A 24,062-nucleotide genomic window follows, 5' to 3' on the forward strand; every position below is an offset into this window, starting at 1 on the left:
ATACTGTTGGCTCTCCAAGTTAGCTGCTGTGTCATGGAGCTACAAAGTTGGAAGATTACGATTATGGCTATGTGAGAATAGAAAGAAGCCTCTCGCCAGCTCAGTTTAAGGAATTCCAGCACAGTTAACTTTTGGTTAAGTCCTGTTTTCCTTCCCAGCTGTAAATCTAGTTTTCTAGGATTCTTTCCAGAAAGATGTATAATGGCTCCTGGTTTTAGCAGGTTGTTCCATTGGTTGCATTTCTCAAGCCAGCCTGTAACATCAAGTATTTGATGAAGGGAATAGAAGTAAAGGACTGGAGGTTTATCTTGAAATTGAAATTCTGAAAGCCTTTCAAGATTCTGTATTCCTTCCCCACTGACACTTCACTGTGACTGTTAGAGAAAAAACAATCTACAATAAAGTTTTTCATTATTATTGTTGCTATTGTTTTGGAGAAAGGTTGAGGTAAGCTTTCTCTCTAGACCAGGCTGTCCTGGAATTCACTGTGTAGTCTCAAGGTGGTTGAACTCATAATGATCCCAAGTGCTGGATTAAAGGCATGGGCCACCACACCCAACTAAAGTTTCTTTTAATCTGGGTGTGATGGTTTGTACCTTTAATTCCAGCACTCAGGAGGTTGAGGTAGGAAGACTGCCATGAGTTCAGAGCCAGTCTGGGCTACAGAGTGAGTTTGTCGGCCTGAGCTAGGGAGCTTCTGCCTCAAAAACAGTCTATATAAAACAAAACAAACAAAACTGCAACTCCCAAAGAGGTCCACTGCCCATACCTTGTGGTGCGTCTTACTTTGAATGCCTCTTAACCCTTGTGTCTATAAATCTATATTAAAATATCTTTAATAAACTCCAGCTCTGCTTCATACTGGTCACAGATTCTTGGTTGGCCTGAGTGGAGATTCCAAAGGGAACTCCTCAGCCTGCTGAGGGTGACAGTGTGGAGCTGTGTCTCTGTCCCTCACTGCTGACAAGTGGACTTTGGAGTTTCCAGTAACTCCTTTAGTTTGGGCTCGACTACAGTTAGGGAGAACCTAGTTAGTAGTCTGGCTGTGGTTACATGTCTGTTATGTGCCTTTGTGGTGATGACTTGGTTATGCAGCCAGGTGCTTGTAAATGTATGTTCTTAGAATGCTACCTGATTGTGATTGAATGGCATTGTACAAGGGAAAATGGAGAGCTGGTGACTGTATGTGCTGGGTGTGGTTTTATGTATGCACATAGCACCATGTGTGCAGCACTTGACTTACCTGGCAGCACTTAATAGTGTATGATGTGACTCTACAGATCTGTGAGGTCATGGTTGATTCTAACCATTTCCTATAACTATACTGAGCTGGGCTTTCTCATTTTCCCTGACCTTACTTACATGGGTGTGTATGTGTGGACCAAAAGGGAATTGTGGCCAATCTAACTTTTTTTCATTTGTGATTCTTGGAAAATGTGAGGATCTTATTCCATTAGTATTTGTTTGTTTATTTTAATGCAAGAGAGGGAGAGAATTGGGGCACCAGGTCCTCAAGCTACTGCAATCAAACTCCAGACAAGTGTGCCACCTTGTGCGCATGTGCAACCTGTGCATTTGCGTCTCTGTGCTGGCTTGTGTGGGACCTGGAGAGTTGAACATGAGTTCTTAGGGTTCACAGGCAAGCACATTAACAGCTAAGCCACCTCTTCACCCTCCATTAGTACTTATAATGGAAGCTCTGAAGTTACAGAACAAGTTTCCCACATATTCTTTCTTAGTCATTTGACAGTTTATCTTGACTAAAGTTTCCTAAAGTTCCTGTTGCCTTGTGAAGCATATACAAGGCCTTTATCATGACAATATTACTAAAGAGAACTGCCCATACAGCTTCACATACCACAGCCATGTGACTGAGAGCCAACCAAGTATGCTTTTTTTTTTTTTTAAATGTTTTGTTTTTTTGTTGTTTTTCAAGGTTTCAAGGTAGGGTCTTACTCTAGCACAGGCTGACCTGGAATTCACTATGTAGTCTCAGGGTGGTCTTGAACTTATGGTGACTTACCTCCCCTTCCTGAGTACTGGGATTAAAGGTGTACATCACCATGCTTGGCTTGTTCATTTGTTTTGAGTTAGGATCTTGCTGTAGGTCAGGCTTATCTGGGATTTACTAAGTAGTCTCAGGTTTGTCTTGAACTCATAGCAAGCCTCCAATACCTCCCATGTGCTGGGATGAAAAGTACCCCACTATGCCAGCTCCAAGTATGCTTTTGGTTAATATAATTCCTGGTAGGTGACATCTTTCATTTTGCTAGAATTTTCTGTTTGATTTTGGAGACAGGGCTCTTTGCCCAAACTGGCCTGGGTATTTACTATGTAGCCTAAAGATACCTTGAACGCACAGCAAGGCAATTTTCCAGCCTCAGCCTTCTAGATTTCTATTTCTTTAATAAATGTAATCATGGTATCATGTTTTCAGTCTCCATGTTGTCAATATAAAATATTTCAGGGCAAAACAGACAAACACCTTTCTCCGAGCAAGGTGGCACATGCCTCTAATCTCAGCACTTGGGAGGCAGAGGGAGGTGGATTGCCATAAGTTTGAAGCCACCCTGAGACTACATTGTGACTCCCAGTTCAGCCTGGACTAGAGTGAGACCCTAATTCAAAAAACCAAAAAAAAAAAAAAAAACCCAAAACAAACAAACAAACAAACAAAACACAAAAAAAACCCACTTAGCAGAAGATCTGTGTATGAAATTGATGTGCTTGACATCTGTCTGTGGAAGCAGTTTTGCTCACGTGGGTAGTGCTGCTTAGGTGGAAGGTTTTACCACACAGTTCTGCCAGCAGCAACGGCCATGTACACTGCACTCCAAGGAGCTTTTGCCAATTTGAAGTGTGAGTGCAGCACTCACCATGCTGTAAGGGACTGGAGAATATACTGAATCTGAGAGCAGACCTGAATTGGGTGTGTGTGTGGTTTTTTGAGATACAGTCTTGCTCTAGCTCAGGCTAATCTGGATTTCACTATATAGTCTCAGGGTGGCCTCAGGCTCACAGTGATCCTCCTATCTGCCTCCCACGTGCTGGGATTACAGGTGTGTGCCAGCTTGTGACTTTAATTTTTTTTTAACGTTAGAATAGGCATGCCAGGCTATTCTATTCTATAGCTATTACAAATGAACTTCAGTTGGATGCACCACCTTGTGCCTCTTGCTTATGTGGGCACTGGGGAATTGAACCTGGGTCCTTTGGCTTCACAGACAAATGCCTTACCCACGAAGATGGTATAAGCAATGATTTAAAAGTATCACTAAAGTGATAAAATCTATAGTGTTTTCCAACATGAATTTTTTGGTTTTGTGTAAGGATTCAATTATAGCTAATACAAAGACCTGTCAAAATTAGTGTGGTTTCTTCATTTCTTCCCTCCCTCCCTAAGACTTACCATATAACTTGGCTTCAGCCCCCCAGTTGTTGGCACCATAGGCATGTGCTGCCATGTCCAGCTTTTGAGGTTTCTATTCAGTGGGAATTACACAGTTTGAATGACTGCTTAAGAGATGTTTTCTTTAAATGTTGATACATTTACAGTTACTTTCCTCCAGGATGAACTATTTTGAGAAAGGTGTGAGATACATGGCATTATCTATTGACACACTTGGACAGAAAAAATCCAGCGTTTGGTATAAAATAACTAAAATACATATACACCAAAATATATCAAAATATTTATAGCAGTGTTCTAATAGCTAAAAAAATACAAATATCCACTAGTAGGATAAATAACAATATAGTCTTAAAATGGAATAGCATACAAAATTCAAATACACTTGTCACATGCGGTAATTTACAAATTGTTAAAATGTTCATTGAAACAAAACACAAATCTATGACAAAATACATGTGATGTTTTAAAATACACTATTTTATGATGCTATAAATCAGGAAAGTACTAATATTTGGGGACTTACTAATTTACTCAGACTGTGGTGTGAATTAGTTGTTTTTTTTTTTTTGTTTTTTTTTTTTTTGAGGTAGGGTCTCAGTCTAGCTCAGGGTGACCTGAAATTTACTATGAGTCTTACTTAGGGTGGCCTCGGACTCATGGCGATCCTCCTGCCTCTGTCTCCCAAGTGCTGGGATTAAAGGTGTGTACCACCATGCCCAGCCTGGTCATTTCCTTTTATGGAAATGAACACTGACAATCATTTTGTAATTTGTTCCTGGATCTATTACTGAACTTATTTCTTTTCTTTGAGATAAGTATCTGTCAGTAGGTTACCTGGAACCTGATATGTAGACTAGATTCGACTCAAAGTGATGACTATAATCCTGCCTTCCAAGTGCTAGGATTGTCAGCATCTGCCTTGGATGTATTTTTTTTAATTATCTATCTTAAGAGAGAAAATGGGTATGCCAGTGCTTTCAGCAACTGAGTAAATCCAGATGCATGCACTTCCTTGTGCACATGTGCACCACTGCACACTGGCATCGCTGTGTGTCATGCTTACATGGGACCTGGAGATTCAAACATGAATTCTTAGGCTTTGTAGGCAAGCACCTTAACTGCTAAGCCATCTCTGCAGCCAGGATTTTTTTTTTTTTAATTAAAGTATATAAATGAACAGTTACCATTGAAAACTAGCTTCATGGGGCTGAAGAGATGGCTCAGTGGTTAAAAGTGCTTGCTTGCAAAACCTCATAGTCTGGAAACCCAACATAAAGTCAGATGCAGAAAGTGTTGCATGTGTCCAGAGTTGGGTATACTCTCTTTGTGCTGCCTCTATCTCTCTCAAATACTAGCTTTATAGCTGATATAGTTCAATGATGATCATACTCATTTCATGTTAGTAAGTGCTAGTTGTGTGGTATGGACCTTTAATAACTATTAGTGATTAACATGCTTAGCCTTACATTTCTTTTTAAACCTCAAGGTTTACAGTGGGAGAGTCTTCACAAAGGAATCACCTCTTTCATTGTATTTCCTTATTTTCTCCCTTATGAGTTCTCTGATGGACTATGAGGTTTCTCTTATAACTAAAGGACTTACCACATTCATTACAAATGTAGGGTTTCTCACCTGTGTGAGTTCTTTGATGTACCATGAGATTTGTCTTTTGGCGGAAGCACTTTCCACATTCATTACATTTATATGGTTTCTCTCCTGTATGTATTCTTTGATGATGAATGAGACATGACTTCCCGCTAAAGGCTTTCCCACACTGAGGGCATTCATAGGATTTCTGTCCTGTATGTATTTTTTGATGCACAGTAAGGGTTGTTTTTTGACGAAAAGATTTTCCACATTCATTACAGATATAGGGCTTCTCCCCTGTGTGAATTCTCTGGTGTAGGTTGAGATTTGTCTTCTGACTGAATGATTTCCCACATTCATTACATTCATATGGTTTCTCCCCAGTGTGAGTTCTGTGGTGATCAATGAGGTTTGACTTCCTTCTAAAGGCCTTCCCACAGTGAGGGCATTCATAGGATTTCTCTCCTGTGTGTGTCCTCGTATGTGCAACAAGGGTTGTTTTCTGACGGAAGGACTTTCCACATTCATTACAGATATAAGGCTTCTCCTCAGTATGAGTTTTCTCATGAAGACCAAGAGTTGTTTTTTGGGAGAAAGATTTCCCACATTCATTACAAATATAGGGCTTCTCCCCAGTGTGAGTCCTATGGTGAACAGTAAGGTTTGCTTTTTGGTGAAAAGACTTCCCACATTCTTTACAAACATAAGGTTTCTCTCCTGTATGAATTCTCTGATGTTGAGATAGAGTTGTCTTTTGGCTGAAGGATTTCCCACAGTCATTACACTCATATGGTTTCTCTCCTGTGTGAGTTCTCTGATGACGAATAAGGTGTGACTTTAATCTGAAGGACTTCCTACATTCCAGACATTCATATGATTTTTCCCCTGTGTGTGTTCTTTGATGATCCGTGAGGATTGTCTTTACGCGGAAGGACTTACCACAATCATTACAAACAAATGGTTTTTCTCCTGTGTGAGTTCTCTGATGGTCAACAAGGTATGATTTTCTTCTAAATGCATTTGCACATTGAAGACAATGGTAAGGGTTTTCCTCAGTGTGAATTCCCAGAATCAACACTGACTTCCTGCAGGACTTCCCACATTCAGTGCATATGTGTTTCTTTTCAACATTGGTTGTTCTTTTCTTTTTAAATGTAGGTTTGTTTCCCACTTTGGATACACTATCATGTGTAATTAAGCTTTCCTTTCTAAGGAATGGCTTCTCACAGTCATTGTATCCAAATGACTGTGTTGGAGGCACCATCTTCTGATATGTCACAGGCATATCACTGCTGTGATTGAAAGCCCTGCCACATTGATTAGGGGACTGGACTTCAGTGTATGCAGTTTCTTGCACTGTATTAAGGACAGATTTCCCATGCCCATTACATTCATAAAGCCTTTGTCTTACAGGGCTCAGAGTTCTGTTGCTTAATTCTGAAACAGTTTCTAAAATGTTTCCTTGATTATCACATTCAGGAGGTAGATCTTTTGACAAAGCAGGTTGTTTCACTATAGTAAATGTATCTTCATATTCCTTACTCTTCTTTATAACTAGTTTATGGTTAATGCACACAATTGATCCAGAGTATGCATCTTGATATTCCTTGCATTTCCTTAACAAGTCTTCACCTTTCCAGTTTTCTTCTATAAAAAAAAAAACTTGTGAGTTTTCACACATTTGATAACACTATAGTCTAATCTAGGGAAAAAGAAAACAAAAATCAAACCCACAGCACATTATTCCCTATATATTTAAAAAAAGTAAAACAAACAAAACAAAAACCTAATAAGCTGGGCATGGTGGTGCACACCTTGAATCCCAACAATTTTGAAGCTGAGGTATAAGGATCACCATGAGTTTGAGGTCATGCTGGGTTACATAGAGAGTGAGGCCCTGCTCCAAAAACATCAAGACACCACAACATACAACATAAATAAAAAGTTCACTTCAGTGTGAAAAGCAATATATATATATTATTTTTCAAGATAGGGCATTGCTGTAGTCCAGGCTGACCTGGAATTCACCATGTAATCTTGGCCTGGCCTTGAACTCCCAGTGATCCTTTTACTTCTGCTTCATGAGTGATGGGATTAAAGGTGTGTGCCACCACACCTGGCCCTGAAAAACAAAGTAAAAATAAAGGTAAGGACACTACTAGTTCTTTTTAAAAATTTTTTTTGTTCATTATTTATTTATTTGAGAGCTACAGACACAGAGAAAAAGACACATAGAGGGAGAGAGAGAGAGAATGGGTGCACCAGGGCTTCCAGCCACTGCAAACGAACTCCAGACGCGTGCGCCCCCTTGTGCATCTGGCTAATGTGGGACCTGGGGAACCGAGCCTCGAACCGGGGTGCTTAGGCTTCACAGGCAAGCGCTTAACCGCTAAGTCATCTCTCCATCCCGTAGTTCTTTTGAGCCATGAACTTTATATAGAAGTTGTACCAAGAAATTAAAAGAATGGTATAAAAGAGACTGATGGTTGGAAAAATATTTAGAAACAATGAAATGAATCTATAAGACATTCAAATATAAGTAGGGTAGACCAAAAGATGTCTGGAACAATGATTACAGGAAGGATTCAAAATTATTTTGTGGTGGGCTGGAGAGATGGCTTAGCGGTTAAGCACTTGCCTGTGAAGCCTAAGGACCCTGGTTCGAGGCTCAGTTCCCCAGGACCCACGTTAGCCAGATGCACAAGGGGGCGCATGCGTCTGGAGTTCGTTTGCAGTGGCTGGAAGCCCTGGTGCGCCCATTCTCAATCTCTCTCTCTCTGTCTCTTTCTCTCTCTCTGTCACTATCAAAAAAATAAAAAATGAACAAAAAAAATTTAAAAAAAAATTATTTTGTGGTAAAGGGTCTCACTCTAACCCAGGCTGACCTGGAATTCACTGTGTATTCTCAGGGTGGCCTTGAACTGATGGCGATCCTACCTCTTCCTCCCCAGTGCTGGGACTAAAGAGGTCCGCCACCATGCCTGGATTACCATACATTTATAAATGCTTCTCTATTAGTACTCTGGTACCACATTGACAGCTTCTTTGCCCACCTCCCTTTTTTCTTCTAGTTTTTTTTTTCACTTTTGAGGTAGAGTCTCAGTCTAGCCCAGGTTGACCTATATGTAATTCACTACATAGTCTCAGGGTGGCCTTGAACTCCTGGAAGCTGGGATTAAAGTTGTGTGCCACCACACCCAGCTGTGTCTGCTATTTGAAGACAGTATGTTTTGTAGTTTAATGTAAGATTGGCTAAGGTTTTCGAGTTTTTCACAGCATGGAACTAAAAGACCAAACCTAAACGTGACAGAGTAGTGTTAAAGCTAGATGCAAAATCCATGTTTTTGGTGCATACCTTTAATCCCAGCACTCAGGAGGCTGAGGTAGGAGGGTTGCCATGAGTTCCAGCCCACCTTGAGTTTACATAGTGAATTCCAGGTCAGCCTGGGCTATACTGAGACCCTACCTTAAAAAAACAAAACAACCCATGTTTTCTGGTGAGAAAAAGATTACATGACCTACATTCACATTGTTTGTTTTTCTGAGAAAGAGTGTAACTATATAGTCTTGGCTAGCCTGGAACTCTGTAGAAAAGGCTGGCTGGCCATGCATGGTGGCACATTTCTTTAATCCCAGCACTGGGGAGGCAGAGGTAGGAGGTTCAATATGAGTTTGAGGCTACCCTGAGACTACATAGTGAATTCCAGGTCAGCCTGGGCCAGAGCAACACCCTACCTCAAAAAAACAATAAAAGGCTGACTACAAAGCCATGGCATTGCTGCTTCTGTCTCCTGAGTGCGCCATACCTGGCCTCTTTTTTTTTTTTTTTTTGGTTTATTTTTATTTATTTATTTGAGAGCAGCAGACAAAGAGGCAGAGTGAGAGAATGGGTGTGCTAGGGCTTCCAGCCACTGCAGATGAATTCCAGATGTGTGCACCCCCTTGTGCATCTGGCTAATGTGGGTCCTGGGGAATGGAACCTCAAACCGGGGTCCTTAGGCACAGGCAAGCGCTTAACTGCTAAGTCATCTCTCCAGCCCCCTGGCCTCTTTTTATACTTTGTAGACTTGTTCAGAGTCAGACAAATGTCATATGTTACAAATTTCTTTGTGTGTCTAGTGTATGCATATTTGTGTGAAGATGTGGGTATGCCAGCATGTACAGCTAGATAAGGAGATCATGGATCTTCCTCGATTGCTCTTTTGCCCTATTTCCCTAGACAGTCTTTCACTGAAACTGAAGTCCACCATTTCTGGTTAGAATGGCTGACTAGGGAGTGATCTTCCTGTTTCTGTGCCACTCAGCACGGCATTACAAACGTGTGGTTATGCCTGGCCTATTTTTGTATTGATTTGCATGTATACACATATGTATATTTTATTCACACACCAGCGTCTCCTGCTGCAGCAAATGAGTGTCAAGCACATGTGCTGCTACTGTAGGTCAAGCTTTGCATGGGTCCTGGGGAATCAAACCTGGGCCAACAGGCTCTGCAAGCAAGTGCCTATGACCAATGAACCATCTCACCACCATCACAAATACACATCTATCTCTGTGTGTGTGTGTGTGTGTGTGTGTGTGTGTGTGTGTGTGTGTATGAGTAAACCAGTGTCCAGCTGCTACAAGTGAATACTCATTTGGTAATCTGTGGGTGTCTGAGAGTTTATCCCAGGCCAGTAGGCTTTGCAAGCATGTACCATTTATACCTTTATACCTAACTACTTTTATACCTTTATACCTAACTACTGAGTCATCTATCCAGCCTCTCCCCCCAAACAATATTTAACCTCATTTATGGCAGCATGTACTGCCCTGTATATGCTTATAAAATATCTAGTTAAAAAGTTTGTTCTTGGGCTGGAAAGATGGCTGAGCGGTTAAGGCATGTGAAGCCTATGTACACAGATCTGATTCCTCAGTACCCACGTAAACCATATGCGTCAGTGGCTAGAGGCCCTGGTGTGCCCATTCTCTCTCACTCTCCTTACCTGCCTGTCCCCCCCCCAAAAAAAAAATAAAATAAATTCTTTGGCTGGAGAGATGGCTTAGCAGTTGAGGTGCTTGCCAACAAGCCAAAGCACCCAGGTCGATTTCCCAGTGCCCATATAAAGCCAGAAGCATAAGGTGGCACATGTATCTATCTAGAGTTCATTTGCAGCTGCTGGAGGCTCTGGCATGTCATTTTTTACACTCTCTCAAATAAATAAAAATAAAATATTTAAAAATAAATAAGGGCTGAGCTGGGCATGGTGGCGCACACCTTTAATCCCATTACTTCGGAGGCAGAGATAGTTGGATCACTGTGAGTTCAAAGCCACCTTGAGACTACATAGTGACTTCTAGGTCAGCCTGGACTAAAATGAGACCCTACCTTGAAAAACCAAAATAAATAAATAAGGGCTAGAGAGATGGCCTACCAGTTAAGGCGCTTGCCTGCAAAGCCAAAGGATCCAGGTTTGATTCTCCAGGACCCACGTAAGCCAGATATACAAAGGGGGCGCATGCATCTGGAGTTCATTTGCAGTGGCTGGAGGCCCTGCTATACCCATTCTGTCTCTCTCTTCCCCTACCTGCTTATTTCCCTCCCTTTCTCAAATAAAATAAATTTAGAAAATGAGAATTTTTTTTTAAAAGCCTGTTCTTGTGCTGGAGTGATTGCTCAGTGGTTAAGGCTTTTGCTTCCAAAGCCTAAGGATCTGAGTGTGATTCCCCAGTACCCGAGTAAAGCCATACTCACAAGGCGGTGCATGCGTCTGGAGTGTGCAGTGCGTAGAGGCCCTGGCACGCACCGTCTGCCTCTTTTTTTAAATTTTGTTCTTGTATTTTGTTTGTTTGTTTGTTTTTCGTTGTAGGGTTTCATTCTAGCCCAGGCTGACCTTGAATTCAGTATGTAGTCCTAGGGTGGCCTCAAACTCACGGTGATCCTCTTACCTCTGCCTCCCGAGTGCTGGGATTGAAGGCATGCACCACCATGCCTGGCTCTGTTCTTGTATTCTTGTCCAGTTTTCAGTCGCATGTCTAATGATACTGAGAGACTCTTCAAGGCAATTTTAATGTTCTGTAATCTCAAAACCCTTTATAAGCAAGTGAGAAGGTTCAACAGTTAAAGGCACTTACTTGTAAAGCCTGATGGCCCAGGTCTAATTCATCAATACAAGATGATAAATAAAAGCATCTAGAGATCATTTGGTGTACAAGAGGCCCCCTGGCATGCCCATTCCCTCTCATTTTCTTTCTCTCTGCTTGCACATAAATAAATACTTGAAAAAAAAATACCTATTCACTGTGCGCAGTGGTGCATGCCTTCAATCCCAGCACTCGGGAGGCAGAGGTAGGAGGATTGCCATGTATTTGAGGCCTCTCTAAGACTACATAGTGAATTCCAGGTCAGCCTGGGTAGACCTACCTCGAAAAAACAAAATACCCTTTCACAAAGCCAGGTGTGGTGGTGCACACCAGATATCTCAGTACTTAGAAGGCATAGGCAAGAACATTGAGTTTGAGGTCAGCCTGAGCAACATGTTTAAAGCCTGTGTCAAAAGACCAAGGGCTGGGATGCAGTTCAGCAGTATAGTGCCTATCCAGAATGCACATGGTCCTGGGTTCTATCCTCAGCCTTGCAAAACATAACCGAAAAGCCTTTACACTTTTATCCCACCACTTTTTAGTTTTACCTCAGTAAAATTTAATTATAATTATTGTCTACAAAAATCATTTTAGGGCTGGGTGTGGTGGCACATGTCTTTAATATCTGTACTGGGGAAGCCAAAGTATGAAGATCGCTGTGAGTTAAAGGAAAGCCTGAGACTAAATAGTGAATTCCAGGTTAGCCTGGATTAGAGAAAGAACCTACCTCAAAATAAAAACAAAACAAAAAAATTAATTTTAATCTTTCTTTTTGGAAACAGGGTTACATGTGGTCCAGCTGGCCTTGAATTTGCTATGCAGCTGAGGAGGGCGTTGGAATTTTCTTTTTAAATATATTTTAGTTATTTATTTGAGACAGAGAAAGGCAGAGAGAGAGAGAGAGAGATGGGGAGGGAAAAGAGGGAGAATGGGCATGCTAGGGCCTCACCACTGCAAACACCAGATGCATATGCCCCATGGTGTATCTGGTTTGTGTGGGTCCTGAAGAATCAAACCAGGATCTTTTGGCTTTGCAGGCAAATGCTTTAACTGCTAAGCCATCTCTCTAACCCTGGACTCTTCTGTTTAAAAATATTTTATTTATTTGGAGTCTTTTTTATTTTTTATTTTTTTTTGGTTTTTCTAGATAGGGTCTCACTCTAGCTCAGGCTGACCTGGAATTCACTATGTAGCCTCAGGGTGGCCTTGAACTCACAGTGATCCTACCTCTACATCCAGAGTGCCAGGATTAAAAATGCATATGCCACCACGCCCTGCAAGTCTTCTTTTTTTTAAAAAAAAATATTTATTTGAGAGAGAAAGGCAGTTAGAGAATGGGTGTGCCAGGACCTCTAGCCACTGCAATTGCAGATGCATGCACCACCTTATGCATGTGGCTTATGTGCTTACTGGGGAATTGAACTTGGGTCCTTAAGCTTCACAGCCAACTGTCTTAACTCCCGAGCCATTTCTCCAGCCTGGGTTAGACTCTTGATCATCCTGCTTCTACCTCCCAAAGCACTGGGACCACAGACATGCAACACTGCTTAACTACAAATCTTTTTTTTCCTAGGTAGGGTCTCACTCTGGTCCAGGCTGACCTGGAATTCACAACGTAGTCTCAGGGTGTTCTCAGACTCTCAGAGATCCTCCTACCTGTGCCTCCTGAGCGCTGGGATTAAAGGCATGTGCCACCATGCCTAGCTTCTTCTTTTTTTAAAATTGTTACTGCTTTGAGACACTCTTGCTAAATGGCTCTGGCCAGGAGTGGTGGGGCAAGCCTATAATCTCAGCACTCAGGGTGTCTGCAAAGGAGCATTGCTTGTAAATCAGAAACACACCTAAGCAAACATGACTTGCAAATGATGTCCATGGCGCTTCCCCTCGTTCCAATCTGAGGATCACTTCAGGTTTCATCATGTCACACCCTGATAAGGGAAAGAAGACTTGTGTTGGCTAGCATTCTGTTGCAGTTTTCTTCTCATTGCTGGGACAGAACATCTAACCAGAAGCAGTTTATGGAAAGAAAGGATTTATTTCATGCTTAAAGTTTTGACAGGAAGTCTCATTACAGCAGGGAAACATGGCACAAGCAGGTAGCTGACCCATATACCCATATGGTAGGGACCAGTAACCCCCCAAGGTCTTCCCCCAGCAACACACACCTCATGTAAGACTCCACCTCCCAAACTGCTACCAGATGAGGCCCAAGCATTCAAAGCACATGAGGCTATGGGGGAACACCTCCTTCAAACCACCACAATATCAAAGTTTCTGAAAGATGAAAAGGTGGTTGGGGATGTAACTCAGCACTTGGGTGTAACTCTCAGCAGTACCCACTCTGCCCCATAGATACTGTTGAGTATATCCAGCACTGTGGGTTGAGTCTCCCTGCTCTACAGAAAGCAGCATACACACTAGGAAGTGAATACAAAATCACCACCTTTGCTGTAACAAGTATGCATTTTCCATACCCACAGAAATGAAGTGGTGATAGTTTTCCAGCATTACGTCTGTGTACAGAGTCTTCTGAGCACAGTCTAAGTGCTGCCACTCCTCATGACTGAAGTCAACTGTCACATCCTTGAATGACAGGGATCCCTGGAACAGTGATCAGCACATGTTAATCAGAAATTAAGAACCACACTGAAAGTGATTCTTTATGGTGTTCATATGAAAACTTGTAAAAGAGACTTTTCCAGGGCTGGAGACATGGTTCAGTAGTTAAAGTTCTTCATAGCACAAGTGCACATGTGTGCATGCATACACTGAAAACACATTAAAAAAAAGCCAAGCGTGGTAGCGCACACCTTTAATCCCAGCACTCGGGAGGCAGTGGTAGGAGGATTGCTGTGAGTTCGAGGCCACCCTGAGACTTGATAGTGAATTCCAGGTCAGCCTACCTCGAGACCCTACCTTGAAAAGCCAAAAAAAAAAGAAAAAGAAAAGAAAAGAAAACAGCCAGGTGTGGTAGTGCACACCTTTAATCCCAGTCAGTACCTGGGATGGAAGAGGTAGGAGGATCGCTGTGAGTTTGAGGCCACCCTGAGACTACACAGTGAATTCCAGGTCAGCCTGAGCTAGAGTGAAACCCTATTTTGAAAAACCAAAAATAAGAAATATAAAAAGGGGAGGGCTGCTGGAGAGATGGCTTAGAGGTTAAGGAGCTTAGCCGCGAAGCTTAAGGACCCATGTTTGACTCCCCAGATCTCATATAAACCAGATACATAAGGCGCTGCATGTGCAAGGTCATACATGCGCATAAGGTGGCACACGTGTCTGGGGTTTGAATGCAGTGGCTGGAGGCCATGGTGCACCAATTCTCTCTCATAAAAAAAGGAAAAAAAAAACCCACAGTGGATCACAAAGACAGACATATGCTCAGGATCCACTGAGATACATTTTTTTTCCCTTCAAAATTTATGTTTTTATTTATTTATTTATTTTATTTTTGGTTTCCAAGGTAGGGTTTTGCTCTAGCCCAGGCTTACCTGGAATTCTTTGTTGTCTCAGGGTGGCCTCAAACTAATGGTGATCCTCCTACTTCTGCCTCCCAAATGCTAGCATTAAAGGTGTGTGGCACCACACCCAGAAAAAAATGAATATTTTTTTTGAGCGGGGCCTGGTAACACAGGCTTGTTAAGGCCGAGACAGGAGGATTAACAAGTTCAACACAGAACTGGATGATGCAGTGAGTCACTGCCTAGAAACAAATAAATAGATTTAGCAGGTAGGGAGATAGCTCAATAGTTAAAAACGCACACATCCTGAGTTCAATTCCCCAGTAAAGCTACATGCTAAAAGTGGCAAGACCTGAAAAGTGGCACAAGCATCAAGTGTTTGTTTGCAATGGGAAGACTGGTATGCTCCCCGACACACATACAAATAAATAAATATGCTTTGAAAATGCAAAAGAGAATCTCATGAAGACTCAACTAAATGGGAAACTTTCCTTTTTAAAAAAATAATTTACCCACGTGTGGTGGTGCTGAAGGAGAAAAGTCATCAACAATCTTAACCAGCAGTGGACCCTGGGATCCACATAACTGACCAGCCAAGGCAAGATGTACGCACTGGTGCAATAGTGGCATGACTCTCATAGGAATGACCCACTACTCTAATTGGACTTGAGCCCTGCTCCGTGGGAGGAAATTCATACCTGGTACCAAAAACAAAGTCAAAAGCCTATGTTGGGCTGAGGAGATGGCTCAGCAGTCTGCACTAGATGAGACATCTCTATAAGTCTCCATGGCTCAGGCACATCACAGAAGAGGCTGGCAGAGCCAAAGGGTGGGGAAGAGTACTCTGGGACACTGTTTTCCAGACATGAAGTGACTGGAGCATTCATAACCGCACAGTGGACATTGTAAAATCCATAAGACCTGTACAATTGAGCCCATAACCTTTTCGAGTGTGTGTTTAGTAGGGTCTCACTCTGTAGTTCATGTGGCCTCGAACTTTTGGTGATCTTCCCACTTCAGCTTCCCAAGTACTGGGATTTTAATTACAGGCTGACCTGGAATTCACTATGTAGTCTCAGGGTGGCCTCAAACTCACATGCGCCACCATTCCTGGATTTTAAAATTTTTTATTGAGAGAGAGGCACAGGTAGATAGTGAGTGAGAGAGAGAATGGGCCTGCCAGGGCTCTCAACCACTGCAAATGAACGCATGTGCCTCCTTGTGCATATGGCTTATGTGGGTCCATTGGCTTTGCAGGCAAGTGCCGCCTTAACCACTAAGCAATCTCCTCAGCCCTTTTTGGTCTTTTTATTTACTTTTTTTTTTTTTTATGAGAGAGAATGAGCATTGGCATACCAGGGCCTCTAGCCACTGTGATCGAACTCCAGATGTGTGCACCATCTCGTATGACACACCTTGTGCACTTGTTTCACCTTGTGTGTCTGGCTTATGTGGGATCTGTAGAGTTTAACATGGGTCCTTAGTCTTCGCAGGCAAGCACCTTAACCACTAGGCACACTGGGATTACAGAAGTTTTCCACAGCTTCCAGCTCTAAAAAATATTTTTATTGGGCTGGAGAGATGGTTCAGCAGTTAAAGGTGCTTGCCTGCAGAGCCTAATGACATGAGTTCAGTTCCCCAGTATCCACATAAAGCCAGGTGCACAAAGTAGTACTTTGAAGTCTGTTTGAAGTGCATTTTAAGTCTGTTTGTAGTGGCTGGAGGGCCTGGCAAGCCTATTATCTCTCTTCTATCTCTGCTTGCAAATAAAAATATTTTAAAAATACCTTATTTACTTAGTTGAGAGAGAGAGTGAATGAGTGTGCCAGGGGCTTCTTGATGCTGCAAACTCCAGACACATGTGCTACTTTGTACATCTGGCTTTATGTGGGTACTAGGGAATGAAACATGGGCTGGCAGGCTTTGCAAGCAAGTGCCTATAACCTCTGAACTATTCCCAGCCCATAGGAGCAGAATTTTTTAAGAGCTATACTCCTAGTTCATTGTGGTGGTCTGTGCCTGTTCATTTACTTCCATGTTCTAAGACACTCCTTGTGTGTACTAGCTAGCTTTCAATCACATCTCCATCCTAACAGCTTTAACACAAGACTTCTTGCCACGTATTTAGAGCATCTTATTTAGAGCATCTTATCACTTTCCACTGCATCCTTACCCAAGTATGTGAATATGATAAAAGATTTGTCTTTTTAAATTTGGACAAGGCAGGTTCATTATAAATCTATCTCACAGATTTACCAAATGTATTTTTGTTCTAACACAATATTTATGGGAAAAGACTGAAAAAAAGAGGACAAATTTCCTGTGGGGAAGATTGGTGGGAGGATTTAAGAAAGGAAAATATAATATCCCAATAAAACAAACACTGGAACTGTAGCTCAGCAACAGTGTCCTGGACTAACATACATAAGACTCTGGGTTCAAATCTCATCACCAAACACACACGGACACACAAGCATAGACACACATGGGAGGGGTGGTGGAAAAAAAAACCAAAATGCTTTCCAAAAGGAGAGGAACCATTACCTCACCTGCGCCATGGTCTTCATATGTGCAAGCTAAAGTGATGCCTTTCCTTGGGTGCGGGGCTCCTTCCCGCTCAGGTAGTGCCGAGGGAAGGACCAGGCCTGCTGGTTCCTCCCTAGGGGTTGAGGGGATGATGAGCGTCGGACGACTCAGAAACCTCTCCTGGCCACCGGAGAAAAACCACACTGAGTCGGGAGTCTTTACAATGCAGGAACAACTCTTTATTACTCTGAGCAGTTGCCTATATCATGTTGGGGACGAAGGCGGGGATTTTAGGGTGGGAGAAGAGGTAAGGGCCAATAGTAAACTGTAACTATTGAAATGGTAATTACAATTACCACAAGGAAGTAGTAGGCCAGAAGCCATTAGGCATCCTGCTGAGTCATAGCTGGCCAGAGACAGGTCGCCAAACTTTAGCTAGGCTCAGGAAGTTCCACTAGGCCTCACGCCTGGGCCTTTCAGGGTCCAACACTTGGGATTTCTCTTTAGAAAAAGGGTAATTCCTAGCACACAGGGAACAAAAAAGCCACATGAGATTTACATCCTTACAGCTAGCTCTCCTGCGACATGTGCCTCAGCTGAAATTGTTTCCATGTCTTCATTATTGGCCATTCTGCACATTCTACATAAATATATGTGAGCTAATGAGCTAGACAAATCCTGTTTTATTCCCCTAGCCTGCAATATGGACATCGGAACAGGACGGCTCTGTGGCAAGGTCCCGTCCCGTCCCGTCCCGTCCCGTCCCGTGTCCCCCCCCCCCCCCCTCCCGGTCAAGCACCAATTTTTCTCTCTGAAGCAGCCCAGGATCAACTATGTCCAAGCTCCTCTCCACTACAACTGTGCCACTTACAGCAACATGTAGAACACCTATCACCACACCCCAGGGAACATTAGTTATACGGACTTTTTTATGCTTATCAATTTAATAAGTATAAACTGTGATTTACCCAGGGTGCATGTATAGTCAGGCCATAGGAAGGGGTTGGATGTCCTCTATGTCTTTTCTGCCTCATTTATTTGAGAGAGAGTGTCTCACTGAATTTGGTGCTCCCTATTTTTTTGGTTACACTGACTGACCAGGGAGACTTAGTGACCCTTCTGTCTCTGCCCCCTTCAGTGCTGGAGTTAGTTCTGCATGGCCATGCTGGGCATTTTTCATGGGTGCTGGCAATCAAACTCAGGTCCTCATGTTTGTGCAGCAAGTGTTCTTACCCACTGAGTCATCTCCTGGCTCCTAGTTACCTTATTATGAGAAGATAAGCTTAGTTTAACACGTTTAAAAAACAAACTGTAAATCGGCTCTTATAATCTATTTACACTTGTTTATTTGTTTTTAGAGACAGAGTGTCATGGAACCCAGGCTGGCGTGGAACTCTCAGTATAGCTCCGGAAGATTTTTAACTCTGGGTTTCCTGCCTCCATCTTCTACGTGCTGATATTTCAGATATGGGCCACAATGCCTGGTGGTATTAGATTTTTTTTTGCTTGTTTTTTCGAGGTAGGGTCTCACTCTAGACCAGGCTGATCTAGAATTCATGACATAGCTTCAGGGTGGCTTTTAAACTCACAGTGATTGTTACATGGCTATATACATCTTTTCTGAAAACCATTTTTATTTATTTGAGAGAGGGACAGATAGACAGGAAGAGATAGAGAGAAAGTGAATATGGACCACCAGGGCATCCTGTCACTGCAAACGAACTTCACTACTTTGTACATGAGAACTGGGGAATCGAACCCGGGCCATTAGGCTATCAAACAATTGCCTTTAACAGCTGAGCCTTATCTCTGGGCCCTATTTATTCATCTTTAAAAATTTAGTAAGCCAGGCATGGTGGGTACGCCTTTAATCCCAGCAGTTGGGAGGCAGAGGTAGGAGGAGCGCCATGAGTTCGAGGCCACCCTCAGACTCCATAGTGAATTCCAGGTCAGCCTGAGACCCTACCTTGAAAAACTAAAATAACAAAAACAAAAAAAAATAGTGCTCTCTTTGGCAGCATATATACTAAAATTGGAACAATAGAGATTAGCATGGCCCCTGCACATTGTGAAGCATCCCACATTTTTTGGAAAACGCTAATTGGTAGATCAGATTTTTAAATAATGATCCATCTATAAAATAATAAATTATGGGGGCTGGAGAGATGGCTTTGCAGTTAAGCGCTTGCTTGTGAAGCCTAAGGACCTTTATTTATTTATTTTGAAGGCAACAGACAGAGAAAGAGGCAGAGAGAGAGACAGAGAGAGAGAGAAAGAGAGAGAATGGGCATGCCTGGACCTCCAGCCACTGTAAACAAACTCCAGTCGTGTGCGCCCCCTTGTGCATCTGGTTAATGTGGGTCCTGGGCAATGGAGCCTAGAACTGGGGTCCTTAGGCTTCACAAGCAAGCGCGTATCCGCTAAGCCATCTCTCCAGCCCAAGTTCTCATTTTTTTAATAGTTGTTTTTCTTATCTTATTTTTGCTTAGATCTGGTTTTTCAAAAATTATTTATATATCTGACAGAGGGAGGCAGATGAGAGATTGGACACACCAGGACCTCTACCAGTGAACTCCAGACTCATGTGCTACGTTGTGTTTCTGCCTGTCAGGCTTTATTTACAAGCAAGAGCCTTTAACCATTGAGCCATCTCTCCAGTTCCTACCCCTAATTTTCTATTGTTTGTGAGTGTGCATGTGCCACGGTGCATGTGTGGGGGTCTGATGACAAGCTTGAGGTCTTCTCCCCGCTTTCCACCTTGCATGAGACAGGTTCCTTTGTTGTTTTTGCTATGGCATGTGCACCAGTCTAGCTGCCTCAAAAGCTTCAGGATTTTCCTGGCTGTGCTTCCCATTACTGTAAGCACGCTGGGATCACAGACGCATGTGCCACTAGTACGTGGGGACTGGGCAACTGAATCAAGGCTTGCAAGCAAGTACCTTTAACCACTGAGCCATCTCCCCAGCCATTCAAATTTTAGTTTTTTAAAAAAATATTTTATTTACTATTACAGAGAGAGAGAGAGAGAGAGAGAGAATGGGCCTGACAGGATCTCTAGTCACTGCAAACGAACTCCAGACACATGTGCTACCTTGTGCATCTGGCTTACGTGGGTGCTGGCGAATTGAACCTGGGTCTTTACGCTTTGTAGGCAAGCGCCTTAACCACTAAGCCACCTCTCTAGCCCCAAGTCTTAGATTTTTATTTACTTATGACAGAAAAAGGGCATGCAAGGGCTTCTATTTGCTGCATTTACACTCCAGAGACATGTGTACTATATTTTATTTGACAAATAAAGAAAGAGAGAGAAGGAGAGCCGGGCGTGGTGGCGCATGCCTTTAATCCCAGCACTTGAGAGGCAGAGGTAGGAGGATAGCTGTGAGTTCAAGGCCACCCTGAGAATACAGAGTGAATTCCAGGTCAGCCTGGGCTAGAGTGAGACCCTACCTTGAAAAACAAAAACAAGGGCTGGAGAGCTGGCTTAGCGGTTAAGCGCTTGCCTGTGAAGCCTAAGGACCCGGGTTTGAGGCTTGATTCCCCAGGACCCACGTTAGCCAGATGCACAAGGGGGCGCACGCGTCTGGAGTTCGTTTGCAGTGGCTGGAAGCCCTGGCGTGCCCTTCCCTCTCTTTCTCTTTCTCTCTCTCTGTCACTCTCTAATAAATAAATAAAAATGAACAAAAAAAAAAAAAAGAGAGAGAAAGAGGCAGAAAGAGAAGGGAAGGGACATACCAGGGCCTCTAGCCATGGGAAATGAACTACAGATGCATGTGCCACTTAGTGCATCTGGCTTACGTGGGTACTGGGGAATGGAATCTGGGTCTTTAGGCTTTTCAGGCAAACGCTTTACCACTATGCCATCTCTCCAGCTCATGTGTACTTTCTGAGTCTGGCTTTATGTTAGTATTCAAGATTTGAACCTAGGCAAGCTTTGTAAGCAAGTGCCTTTAATTGCTGAGCCATCTCCCCAGCCCTATCTGTAAATGTTTGCTGCCACTAATTTAAGACCTTTCTCCACATGTAGGAGAGGCTGAGAGGAAAGTTTTTTCAAGTGAGTCACTTATTTTTAGAAAAAAAAGTTGTTAAGGTATTTCCAGGTTTTTAGGTCATGAAATTTACACAATATTTATTTATTTTTTTAAATATTTTTTATTCATTTTTTATTTATTTATTTGAGAGTGGCAGACACAGAGAGAAAGACAGATAGAGAGAGAGAGAATGGGCGTGCCAGGGCTTCCAGCCACTGCAAACGAACTCCAGACGTGTGCGCCCCCTTGTGCATCTGGCTAATGTGGGTCCTGGGGAATTGAGCCTTGAACCGGGGTCCTTAGGCTTCATAGGCAAGCGCTTAACCACTAAGCCATCTCTCCAGCCCCAATATTATTTATGAAAGAGAGAGAGGAAAAAAAGAAGCACACGCCCGGGCCTCTAGGTACTGCAACTGAGCTACAGATGCATGTGCCACCATGTACATCTAGGGAATGGAATCTGGGTTCTTAGGCTTTGCAGGCAAGTGCCTTAACTGCTAAGCTCCTTCTCCTGCCCAGAAGAGAGTTCTCTAGGGGAACAAAACTGGGTGTTTTTCCCTCAGAAGTAATGATTTTGTTATACAGATGCCAAGAGGAACCAAAGTGGTGAGGACATTCTTGACAAAATGTCCATGCTTCCAAGCTTTGGGAAGGAATGTGAAGGAGGTGGTCATTCTCTACGCACTAGAGGAGGCCTGCAAGGGTAGTGCTGCTGGACAGCCTTGGACAAAGAGGCTGTTCCCTGAAGAAGCGAAGTGTAACATGGTTCCCCAAAGGATATTCTCCCAGATATAAGAGAAGATTTATGGGCTGGAGAGATATCTTAGTGATTAAGGCACTTGCCTGTGAAACTGAAGGACCCAGGTTCAATTCTCCAGGTCCCACGTAGGGCAGACACACATGGTGGCATAAGCAGTGGCTAAAGGCCTTGGCACACCCATTCTCTCGCCCTCTCTCTCTCTGTCTCTAATAAACAAATAAAAACACGAAAAATAAGAGAGAAATTTCACACTAAATGTTACCAGTTATGTTAGCCTCTTGTCTTCCCTTGACTTCTTAATTTTCTTCCCCATATCCCAATGCATTTGAGCTGGAAGACCACTCAACTGTAGAAGAGGAGATAAAACAGAAGTTGAATTAGATTTAAAAAATGATCATCTATGTACTTTTTCTTTGTATAGGCTTGTGTTAGACAAATTTTTACTTCTAAAGTAAGTTTCAATTTGATTAGCTAGGGGATGGTTATGATATTGATCTTGTGTTTAAATGTTCAATAGCTTGTTTTATACCTTTAGAATGCCTGGAGAGCCAGGTGTGGTGGCACAAGCCTTGATCCCAGAGTTAAGAGGATCCCTGTGAATTTGAGGCCAGCCTGAGACTAATTCCAAAGTCAGCCTGGACTAGAGGGAGACCCTACCTGGAAAAACAAAAACAAAAAAATTGTCAGAAGAAATTATTGAGCTTTCCATGAGTGCATACAGAAGAAAAAAAAATCCTGCCCTCCCAGCTTCTTTTTCAGCAGTACTGGGGTTGAAATGGGGGCCTTGCAACGCTAAGCAAGTGCTTGACCACTGAGTTACATACCAAGATGTTTTTTTTTCTTTAACATGTGTGATCTCAATGCTGTTCTACTTATTTCAGCATATTAGCTGTCATTCAATATGGGGTTCTCAACATACAATGCTTTTCTTTGAAAACCATTTTATCTTCATTAAAAATATTTTAGCCAGGTGTGGTGGTGCATGCCTTTAATCCCAGCACTCGGAAGGCAGAGGTAGGAGAATCACTGTAAGTTCGAGGCCACCCTGAGTCTACATAGTGAATTACAGGCCAGCATGGGCTAGAGCGAGACCTTACCTCAAAAAACCAAAACAAACAAAAATATTAGTTTGTTTGTTGGAGGCAAATATCCGAAGAAATTAAAAAATGCTAACCAATCAGGAAGGTCTCTCAGGCACTCCATCTCAGTCCAGTGAGCTACGTTCGGAGTCATCGTGGATTGAGAACACAAACACTTCATTTGTATAGTCCAGTACAGACACACCTCGAAGGTCCCCCACGCAGGGTCCAATCTCAGAGAAAGAGCACAGATCTACACAGTCACAAAAACTCGCTCACAATGCGGTCTACACTTCAAAGTTGTACAGTCTCAAACACTCATCCACTCTTACCTTAAGTCTCAGATACGTGCATAGGTCTCGTGAGTTTGACAATTGGTTTCTATCACACGCTGTGTCCTTTAAGAACAAAAGCTACAGAAACTGAGCGCCAGCTGTGCGCCAAGCAGCGTCCCGGGCTGGGGTCTCTGGCCCCTTGCGGGGTGTCCTGGCCCGCGCTCTCGCTCCATTCTTCTAGCTGCTCTTCCCCTCGGGGTGTCCTCTGGGGCCAGGACTTCTCAGTCCTTCCTCACCAGCCCCAGCTCTCCCGCCCTCCACCTGCTTCCCGCGGACAACCGCCTACAGCGAGCTGGACCACCCACCCCCATCACTTCCAGCCCCCAGCCAGCAGCCCGCGCCTGCGCAGTCGGCGCAATCGTCTCCCAGGAGCCTCCGCGGCGAGTGCCTTTGGTCTTGACTCAGAGCGCCTTCTAGACATCCGAGCTTTTGCGGGGTGGAACTACATTTCCCACAGGCACTCGGGCAGGTACGCGGCTCAAGTTCCGGCGATGACTAGTTTTGGTGCGGGGTTTGTGCCACGAGCTCGGGCTGCGCGCGGCTAAGTGCGCGTCCTCGGGTGTCCCTGCGTGGTTGAGGCTCACGGCGGGCGACCCTGGGATTTGAAGTCACCCACTGTCACAGGACAGTGCTGCCCTGACTTACTGTGATGTTGGGTAGAGCTTTTCCACAGCTCTGGGTTTGGGACCGAGGCGTCGGTTGAAGGACCTCTCCCCGGGGCGTGCATTGTCTCGCCCAGGCTGACCTG

The 24,062-nt window shown here is 43.4% G+C and overlaps 1 protein-coding gene and 1 pseudogene across 11 annotated transcripts; one reads left to right on the forward strand and one right to left on the reverse strand.

Annotated features, from left to right (window-relative positions):
* Positions 1–3,676: 3,676 nt before the first annotated feature.
* Znf567 (zinc finger protein 567) lies at positions 3,677–23,619 on the reverse strand. 11 transcript variants are annotated; one of them, XM_045153792.1, is made up of 7 exons: positions 23,312–23,619; positions 23,075–23,212; positions 22,163–22,246; positions 17,136–17,292; positions 13,600–13,726; positions 12,967–13,053; positions 3,738–6,646 (listed from the first exon to the last, which is right to left on the reverse strand). In XM_045153792.1, the coding sequence occupies exons 4-7, from the start codon at positions 17,151–17,153 to the stop codon at positions 4,938–4,940; spliced, it is 1,941 nt and encodes a 646-aa protein (XP_045009727.1). In that variant the 5' UTR covers positions 17,154–17,292; positions 22,163–22,246; positions 23,075–23,212; positions 23,312–23,619; the 3' UTR covers positions 3,738–4,937. The 11 variants fall into 11 exon arrangements, 9 of the variants coding, with proteins under 9 accessions (XP_045009731.1, XP_045009732.1, XP_045009733.1 ...); XM_045153793.1 differs by having other exon boundaries at positions 23,075–23,232; XM_045153796.1 differs by lacking the exon at positions 23,075–23,212 and having other exon boundaries at positions 3,677–6,646; positions 17,131–17,292.
* LOC123462559 lies at positions 19,115–19,200 on the forward strand (annotated as a pseudogene).
* Positions 23,620–24,062: the final 443 nt, after the last annotated feature.

The sequence above is a fragment of the Jaculus jaculus genome, chromosome 7, assembly GCF_020740685.1.
Source record: "Jaculus jaculus isolate mJacJac1 chromosome 7, mJacJac1.mat.Y.cur, whole genome shotgun sequence".
NCBI classification, from domain to species: domain Eukaryota; kingdom Metazoa; phylum Chordata; class Mammalia; order Rodentia; family Dipodidae; genus Jaculus; species Jaculus jaculus.

Bases quoted from the DNA above. Each gene is read 5' to 3' on its own strand.
- Znf567 (XM_045153791.1), bottom strand. The intron at 13,054-13,599 runs GTATGGAAAATG...TTCCCTTATCAG, and splicing joins TCACCACTTCATTTCTGTGG to GGTGTGACATGATGAAACCT. The intron at 6,647-12,966 runs GTGTGTTTCTGA...TTTTTTTTATAG, and splicing joins TGCAAGTCATGTTTGCTTAG to AAGAAAACTGGAAAGGTGAA.